At 35.0% G+C, this 9,200-nt stretch overlaps 1 protein-coding gene across 1 annotated transcript; it reads right to left on the bottom strand.

Annotated features, from left to right (window-relative positions):
* Window positions 1–1,226: 1,226 nt before the first annotated feature.
* Window positions 1,227–5,821, bottom strand: LOC116006644 (vacuolar-processing enzyme gamma-isozyme-like). Its single transcript, XM_031247094.1, has 9 exons — window positions 5,606–5,821; window positions 4,187–4,351; window positions 3,944–4,100; window positions 3,342–3,427; window positions 3,051–3,250; window positions 2,842–2,890; window positions 2,296–2,511; window positions 1,882–2,088; window positions 1,227–1,742 (listed from the first exon to the last, which is right to left on the bottom strand). Exons 1-9 carry the CDS (start codon window positions 5,819–5,821, stop codon window positions 1,560–1,562), a joined length of 1,479 nt encoding a protein of 492 aa, XP_031102954.1. The 3' UTR covers window positions 1,227–1,559.
* Window positions 5,822–9,200: the final 3,379 nt, after the last annotated feature.

Genomic DNA, 9,200 nt, shown 5'->3' with positions numbered 1-9,200 from the left:
TTTTAGTTAACATATTGTGTCTAAAATTATACCACAGACCAAGATCTACCTTGTATTTTGTACATGGAGTTAACGGTTTATGTATTTATAGTTACCATTTTATGTGTCTGTAATTAATATATTATATGTCTTTAATTTATTTATATATATAAACAATTAATTGTATGTACAAAATATGTCAATTTTTGTGCATTATATGTAGAGCCGACAAAACCGATCAGGTCTGTTAGATTTGACCTGCTTAGTATACTTGTGAGATGCTTGGGCTTTAAATTTGAGTAGCCCGTGAATATGCGGGCCTGTTTGGCCTGGGCCGCTTAGCCTACGAGTTATGCAGTTTGGCCCATTTTTATTTTTAAAAAATAAACATAGATTAGAGAAGCCACTGATGAAGCTCCAAACACATGTAAAGAAAATGAAGATGGAAACTGGTAGAAAGGGATTGTAGTATTCCATATTTTACTGATGAACAAAAACAAAATGAACTCGGAAACTGATGAAATAAATTGGATGATATGAATTAGAGACAAAAATTAGAAACTTTCATAATTAGTAGAAGAAAGAATGACTATGACAATTACCTTAGGAGGCAAGATTACTTAGATAATGTGAGTATGATAATAGGTTACAAAGTATTAGATTACCTATTAATATTATATTATTCCAAAGTTGATGTGGCGCTATATTCAAGTTAATGTGATTACGGTAGTAAATTTGGACATATTATTGTGCGAATTGTTGCATGGGATTTGGATTCCTGACCGAAAAGCAAGTCCCAAATGAGTTTCTTGAATTTTTTTTTTTTTTTTATGGTTGGTTTTTTTTTTTTTTTTTTTTTTTTTTTTTTTTTTTACGGTCTTTCTCAACTCATTAAAAAATTTCATATCGTCATCTTGACCAGAGCAGGCCAAAGAAAAACACATAGGTTGAACTCCGTCCCCATCTCAATTATGTCATCAAATGTCTAATATATGTAAACATTGATAAATATTTTAATTTTTTTTTTAAACAACTACCTAATTATGTCATCAAATGTCTAATATATGTAAACATTGATAAACTTTTTAATTTTTTTTTTTTAAAAAACTTTTATAGTTTTTTTAAGTACTATTCACTCTATTACAATAATATCTATTCGTACATACTTTTTTAAAGTTACTTGGCAAACGTTTTTAGGTATAGTAAAGTTTCTATCTATAATCAATATGAAGAAGCTTGCACGATGATAACATTAAACCATAGAAAATGTTCATTATGCTATATATGTTTAGTAGACATTATTTACAAAGAGAGATGGGCTGGCTACATACCATACCGATACAAAGAAGCGCATCACAACTAGATTTACATGCAGGCCAATAGGCCATAATGCTATGACATAATAATAACAAGCAGTAAATCTAAAATCATCATCATAATATTAATTCTCGATCATATATTGATAATGAAACCCCCAAATATCTGAATTAGCACCTAGGCTGATAATGAAACCCCAAATATTTGTATTAGCACCTAGGCGAGGCCATCGTAATTATACAATTCACAGTGCAATCTGCAAATTATGCACTGAATCCTCCACGGAGAGAGCTCCAGGAATAGGAAGGGAAGGTTGGGCAAGCTTGAGCCGATGCCTCGGCCATCCGCTCCTCTGAAATCCCAGCATTGCAGATGTTGGCAATGGAGCGCATGTGTTTCATCCCGTACTGTGACAATGAACCGCAGTGTGTCTCAAAAGCTCTCACCTGTGGAAACGGTAAATGTTGCTCGTGTTTTAGGCGATGATAGTAAATTTATAAATCAATGTCTCGAGTGTGCGAAATATATATTCTAGCTAGGGTGTTTTTGCGAGTGCAAGCTGAGATTTAAGGTTCGTGTGCTTACGTAGGACTTGAGGCAGCTCCAGTCATCAACAAGGGGTAGGCCAGTAGCACGGATGCTGGTCAGCACCTCGGGACCTTTCTCGATTCCAAAGAGGAGCTTTCCAACAAGTGCAATGCTGTTGTCTAGGTGCGTTCTGTGTGTAATGGCTTCAGTAAACTGCTTCTGAGCTTCGGATTTCCTTGCTGAGCCTTCTGGAGCATTGCGGAACTGCCAGTATTCAGAATGGGACAGAAAATGTCAGATACTCGGGCTCATGCAAAGTTGCAAACAAGTAATGAGAGATTTTTGCAGTGGTATTGAGAAACATTTCTCAACTCCTTTGCAATTTGATTATTTGAATGCATCGGTTCTCAAAAACAATGCTAAGCAACAGATTTCACTAATAATGAGAGAACAAAGTTCTTGCAACCTAACCTTGTCCCAGAAATGCAAGAGATCTGCATCACGCTGGTTCACAGCTCTTCTTGGTGCTGATAATTTCAGCAATTTTTCATCCACAAAAGTGAAATTTTCATTTGCTGGATTTGTACCCATATACATAAAAAGGGAGTCCGCATTCAGCTCTAAATCACCATATTGCATAACATGGGAACCGTAGGCTGTGTTTCCGTTGAGAGTTCTGTCCTTAACCTGCATGTGTTAAGGCAATGAGATAATGATTTCACTTTTGATAAATTGAGCATAATCAGCATATAAAGGGACAGTATCCAATACACATTTCATCAAGTGCATGAATTTCTACTTTGGATAAATTATGCAAATAGAAGCGGAAATTCACTCTCATATCTGCACTGTATTTAATATAGGAATGTAGTCTAGGGACCTCAATCACCCACCATCCAAATTTCCTTGGTATGGTGCTCCCCCATTCTAGTATACCAAATCGAGCAATTGCTTCTATGGAATTTAGTACTTTTAAGTTGGATCAAAGAGTACAACAGTTTTTCTATGAGCACTTACCAGGTTATATTGCTGCTTCAGACTTTCAGTCCTCAGATTGTGTATGTCACTGGTCATTGATAGAAGTAATAATTAAGTATTCATACGAAAAAGCAAAATTGAAAGTAGGGTTATTTGTTACGTTGCAAAAATCCATTTTGAGCAAGTACTAGCAGTACATGTGGGGGGGAGTTGAACGAAGACAAGAAGCAGAGAAAGTAAACACATACCTGTCTTCCATCCAGGCAATACTATACAAATCACCCAAGCAGGTCTCATATTCAGGAGGAGGACTAGGATACTCTCCTGGACAGTATGTTCCCCAGCTACTCTCTATAGCATTTGAAGCTGTTGTTGCATAGATATTTATATCTTTAGGGAGAATACCCTCAAATATACTCCCAGACTCGCAAGCTTCTAGATAAAATACCTAGAATTAAGAGAAGGCCCCACAATATTCAGAACTCAAGGTGATATATTATAATGAGCTATCAAAATGAAGGTCAATAAAAAATAATTACCAGGCTTTTATATGCCCCAGCAGCATGCTTCTTTTTCAAGGCAGCATTCAGCTCATCAGCATAGAGATAAGGACTGGTAGGCATACCTTCATTGAATATGCAGGTGTAATTATCAGAAGCAATGATTTAAATGAATGAAGTATATAACAAAAGTTGTGTTAAAAATAACTAGCATACAATTGGTTAGTACACAGGGTATTCTAGAATTTTAAGAAGACGACCCTTGAAGAAGTCCCTAGAAAGTGAAGGTAGACGTGAGTAAAGTGGGGTTCTGGCCAATTAGTTTTGTTATTTTTGAAAGGGATAGAGTACGTATTTTCTTAAAACATATTTACGAAACACACATGACAGGTATCAGCAAGGTATGATGGAAGTAAAGGTTTAAGTTCCTAAACCTAAAGCGTAGAACCACTGTTGTAAAAATCCCCTAGGCTGAGGGGATTTTACCCTTAGGCAGACATTAGCGAAAGATACAAATCACACCTTTTCTAAAGGTGACTGAAAAGAATTTCCAACTTATATGTTCAACAACAATGTGTGTGAAAGAACCAGGGCTGCACCAAGGTTTGATCAGAATGAAACAATATAAAGGGTATACTAACCGAGCACACCAGGACCACCATGATCAGAGTAGTAAATAAAGATGTGATCATTTGGACCGCTATCCACAACCTTCCCGCTGCCACCCTTAACTGCAGATTTGTCCCCTAGGATAACAGCAAGAAGGTTGTTAACAGTAACATCATCCCCTGTGTAGTCCTGCACCATAAAATTACACCATGTGAGAGGAGATGTTGAAGTCCAAGGTTATACGTGCAACTTCATGATGAGGATAGAAACTTTACCTTAGGAACTCCATGATAAACATCTTCACCATGAGGGCTATTGATGATAATCCCTTTCCTAGGGTTCTCTTCATTGTAAGCAATGTCATCATACATAAATACAACAATGTTTTCATCCTTGAGACCGCCTGCCTTTAATATCTGATAGGCATGGCATATATCAGCCTGGCACAAAAATTAAGGTCAATGAGAAACCTTCATCAAATTCAATTATTCCAGAACAAAAATCTCTTGATCATCAGAACAAAACCAAACTCAGAAGAAATTATGCAGCCTGCTGATTTGAGTCCTCTTAGATAGTCAAAAGTCTTTACAGACTGGAATTTACCGATAGAATATTGTATTCTATGAAGAGAAACTTTAAAACCAATATCCAATTATTTCTTATCTTTTGACTAGTGATCTTCTTTTCTTATTTCTTAAACACTTTCCCCTGCCTAAGGTTATAGACAGAACATTAGCTCTGCGTCACAGCATGTCTAACTTGGATGCGCTGAACACATAAGACTCCAATATTTTGAGAGTCTAAGAAGGGAATACATATGCAAGCTTGACTCTGTTTTGAGCAGAGCTAGCTTATAAAACAAAGTCACAAATCTAACAAACTCCTCTCTTTACCCTTCATAGTACCATAGGAACACTGAAACTTTAGTGATAAAAGGTTTTCTAACACTTGATTTATAATCAAGAATAGACCCCAAAGTTTCAAAATAGACAGTCAAACATCAAATTTTCTACAAAGAAGTCTCACATGCAGCTAAAAAATTGTATGGCTTGCATGACTATATTCTAAACTAGCTGGTATAAGTCTCAATTGTTTCCTTTATCATCTCAAGCTAAAAAACAAAAATAGTAATCCAAAAATCTCTCTTCCAACAAGATCTCATGAAAATTTCAGCAGCTAGAGCATAGAAACCACACAAAGAATTTAACATCAATTTATTTTATTATATTTGGTCCCACCAGAAGGGCAATTTTTCTGCTCACTGTATTTGCCTTTTTCTCCTTTTGCTATACTGTTTTTGAATTGAACACATGAAATTATAAAAAGATAATCTGCAAATAATTCCCTCAATAACACAAATTATAAAGCTAGAGAGCTCCATAAATCAAAATTAAAGGAAAAAAAATAGTCAGAAGAACAGTGGAATAAGACTCTAAAAGCAGCATTTGCTGCATCCAGAAGTAATCAACTTTTTCAACCTAAAGGTTCCTTATCTTCCAAGCAAAGAACAGTAATCTTCGATCACAAAAAACTCATTCACAACAGCTCTAAAAAGTCGTGCAAACAAAATAATCTTAGAAAACATACAAATTAAACAAAATTTATATAATTCAAATTTAATAACAATTAAAAAAAAAACTTTTTGACTGCGTAAAAAGCTTTATGTATGGAGCGGATGAAGGAGAAATAACTACCTGATGTCGGTAATTCCAATATCCATTGGATCCGGCGATCAGAACGGCCCAACGAGTGCCGACGGAGTCATCGCCATCGGCTTCTCTGTTCTCCTCCTCCGCCGGCCGGAAGAATCTGCGAGCTTCGGACGGTAGTTTCAGGAAGCCACGGCCATCGGCTACGGCGACGATCGAGACGGTCAGAAGGAGAAGAGAAGCGACGACGGAGCGAATCATCGTCAACACAGGCGAGGTTTTTTACAAAATTTGGCTATGGAGACTAGAAGGAATATATAAAATGGATTTTCGTTATCCGGCTGCTAAGGAATCTTCGTTTATATAGACGTAGGAACGCTATACGGAGATTACGGACTATAATAATTCCTGCCTCTATTGGCCGTTAGATATTCAGTGAGGGTGACATGGAGGGGCCAGATTTATTGGCAGCTCGGATTCCTCGTGACGGGTCCCATTGAACTTTTAAAATTTTATTTAAAGAAATTTTTTCCCACTGGTAGAGTTAGTGGATGGACTGATGAAGAATGATGTCACATCCGACCGCTGACATTTTTACCCATATAGTGGTCGTTTACTCATTTATCTGTTTTTCCTTTTTCAATTTTCCATTTCTCTAATTTTTAATTTTTCATCTTCATTTTTCTAGTTTTTCATTTTTTTAATTTTTTGATTTTATTTACAAATTTCATAATACCAAACACAAGTAGTAGTAGTAATAATAATAATAATAATAATAATAATAATAATAATAATATCATTTTATAAATTTAATTTTTAAATAAAAAATTCAATTATACTAATACTAATTAAATGTACAAAATGTAACAAAACTCTATAAGAACATATTACTCTGTACTAAATAAATTACAACTATTTCAATTATTTTAGTACATAATTTGAGTACATAATAATAAAAATTAATATAATAATAATTAATAATAATAATTAAAGTAAAAAAAAAAGGTAAGCATAATAATAATAATTAATATATAATAATAAGTAATAATAGTAATTAAAGTAAAAAAAAAAGGTAAACATAAACATAATAATAATAAAATTAATAATGTTCCTTTTTTTGCGCAGGGGTAGGGGAAAGAACAAAAGAAAAGGGAGAGGGAAAGAACAATCATTATTGCATGGACCATGGTTGTGTGGATCATAAATAAAAAATACTTTTTTAATATACTAAAAATATATTATTTTATAGTATATTATTTTAGGATTTGAAGCTCAAACCTCGCGAAAGGGGTACACTGTTCACCCACCTAATTCCATTTTGCCATTTGAAGAGAAGTTGATTTTCATCCCTCCAATTTTGTATAAGATTTGGAAGAATGGAGTGGAGAATGAATTTAGAAAAATGAATTTAGTAAACAACTTCTCCAATTTTTCTTTTTCCACCTCTCCATTTCTCCAATTTTTTAGAAAATCGTCCATTTTTCCAAGTTACTAAACGACCCTATTTCTTTGAAAAATATTTACATAAGAAAGAGTTGGTTTGACCAATGAATAATAAACATATATACAAGACTTGCAACCGGTTTAGTTTGTTGAAAAATATTTGAAGAAAAATGGAATTGAAATTCCATTGAAAATAAATTTCAGGAAAATGAATTTTGGCGGAAAAAAAATTATTGGGAATATGAATTTCATTGTTTGGTTGGGTTTAGAAAGGTAAGGAATAATGAATATAAAAACCAATATGCCCCTAAAAAGATGAACGAATAAATAGGTGCCTAGGTAATTAAGACACTTTCATAAGGGTAAAATGGTCCAGTTATGTTTTTTCCCTAGCGTTGCAGAAAACAAAATCTCACCCATTTGCGAAGAATTCATTTTCCTCAACTTTGAGGAATTCATTTTCCAATGGAAAATATTTTCCATCCAACCAACACAACATAAAACAACATTTTCCTCCACTTTTAAGAAAATGTTTTCCATGGAAAATGTTTTCTATCCAACCAAATTAAACAACCCCCTTAAAGTATTTATTATATCTACAATTTTACTACGTAATGACACTTTATTTCCTTAAAATTTTCTGTTATAGTTTTCCTACAATATAACGACACAATGCTAAATTTTACTATAAAGTATAGTATATATAAGATTTAAAGTGTTGATGATATTTACACTTTTATTATATTACTCCGTATTACTTTAATCCCGGCAAAATGTGTATTACATTTATGCTATAAAGTACTAAATTTATGCAATAAAGTATTATGTATAAAGTTAAAAATATTGACTATATTTGCAATTTTGTTACATCAATACTTTTTTTTGAACACTATTACGTTATTAATTTGTTTCATACAAATTGCCTATTACAGTTTTATTATAAAGTACTACTATTATGTTATAAAATATATTATATATAACGCTTAAAATATTGATGATATCCACAATTATGCAAATTGTCTATTATAGTATTGTTATAAAGTAGTACATTTATGGAATAAAGTATATTATATATAAGTATTAAAGTATTAATTATATATATAAGTATTTGTTATATTCGACTCATCTCACAGTAGATCAACTCTTTTTTTTTAACTAATATTTCTTACTTTATTTATTTTTAATTAATTGATGTGTTATACTTAGATTTATTTTAAAAAAATGGCTACAATGTTTATTCTTTTTTTTTTTCCTCTAATGAAATAAAATATGTTATGCGAGGATTGCGAGCCCATTCTTTTTTTTTTTTAGTGACGAGAGAAATTTACAGTCACTACTTCAGAGTGTGCATTGGGTAAATCTCGTCTTGTAACTCTAGCCGACAAAGAATCACATGGAGGTAAGCTAGTGTATGTTGCCCATAATTGATCGACTCAAACCAATAAGACCAATACTAGGAGTTGAACTCGTAGCATTATAGTTATCAAGTCAACAATCTAACTAACTTGGCTGGAATTGCCTCTATCATTTTATTTTTTTTAAGTAGAAGATTGATTGCTTGAAACTTTATAACAAATTATTAAGATTGATGGGGTTATTGGAAGTTGGGCTCGCTAATTTATTAATTGGCTAGTTGGAGCCTAGGGCCAAGGAAGGATTATGGAAGAAATGAAGCTTGGAAGGAGGAGCGCAAGGCAGGACATGTAAAAGTGCAACGCAGAGGCCAGAGGAAGAGGAGGGCGCCGGTGGCCGCCGACGTGTTGAAAAGGGGCGCTGGCGGGCGTGCTCCCCAGTGCCCAGGTGGCGTGGCTAGCGCCTTGGGTGGCGACTGCTTGCACCACCACCCGGGATACGAGGCCCTACCCGAGGCTCGAGACCATGGGGGTGGCGACTGGCCACACCGCCACCCGACATCGCATGGGGGGCGCGGTGCACACCATCGCGGTGTGGTGCAGCGCCCAATCGTGTGCCACCCCGGGGTCGTGTCGTGTCCCATGGTGTGTACATGTTACACTCGTCGTAGTTTTCGCGGGAACTGGTCACGTGGGGGATAGAGGCTAGCGGAGGTGGTTGAAGTCGTTGATAGACAAGACGCCGTGGGATGCGTGCCTTGAAAAGGTGGGTGTTCCTTGGATGGCGAACGCGTGGGTGGATCAGGTTGGATGGCTTGTAGTATAAACGGGGGGGGGGGGGGGGG

Source organism: Ipomoea triloba, chromosome 15 (assembly GCF_003576645.1).
Source record: "Ipomoea triloba cultivar NCNSP0323 chromosome 15, ASM357664v1".
Taxonomy (NCBI): domain Eukaryota; kingdom Viridiplantae; phylum Streptophyta; class Magnoliopsida; order Solanales; family Convolvulaceae; genus Ipomoea; species Ipomoea triloba.
This window is presented reverse-complemented; position numbering and strand designations above follow the sequence as displayed.

Coding starts and splice junctions, on each gene's coding strand:
- LOC116006644 (XM_031247094.1), bottom strand. CDS start 5,821: ATGATTCGCTCCGTCGTCGCTTCTCTTCTCCTTCTGACCGTCTCGATC. Junction 3,428..3,943: donor TGGTGGTCCTGGTGTGCTCG/GTTAGTATACCC, acceptor TATTCAATGAAG/GTATGCCTACCAGTCCTTAT. Junction 2,512..2,841: donor TGAAGCAGCAATATAACCTG/GTAAGTGCTCAT, acceptor TAACACATGCAG/GTTAAGGACAGAACTCTCAA.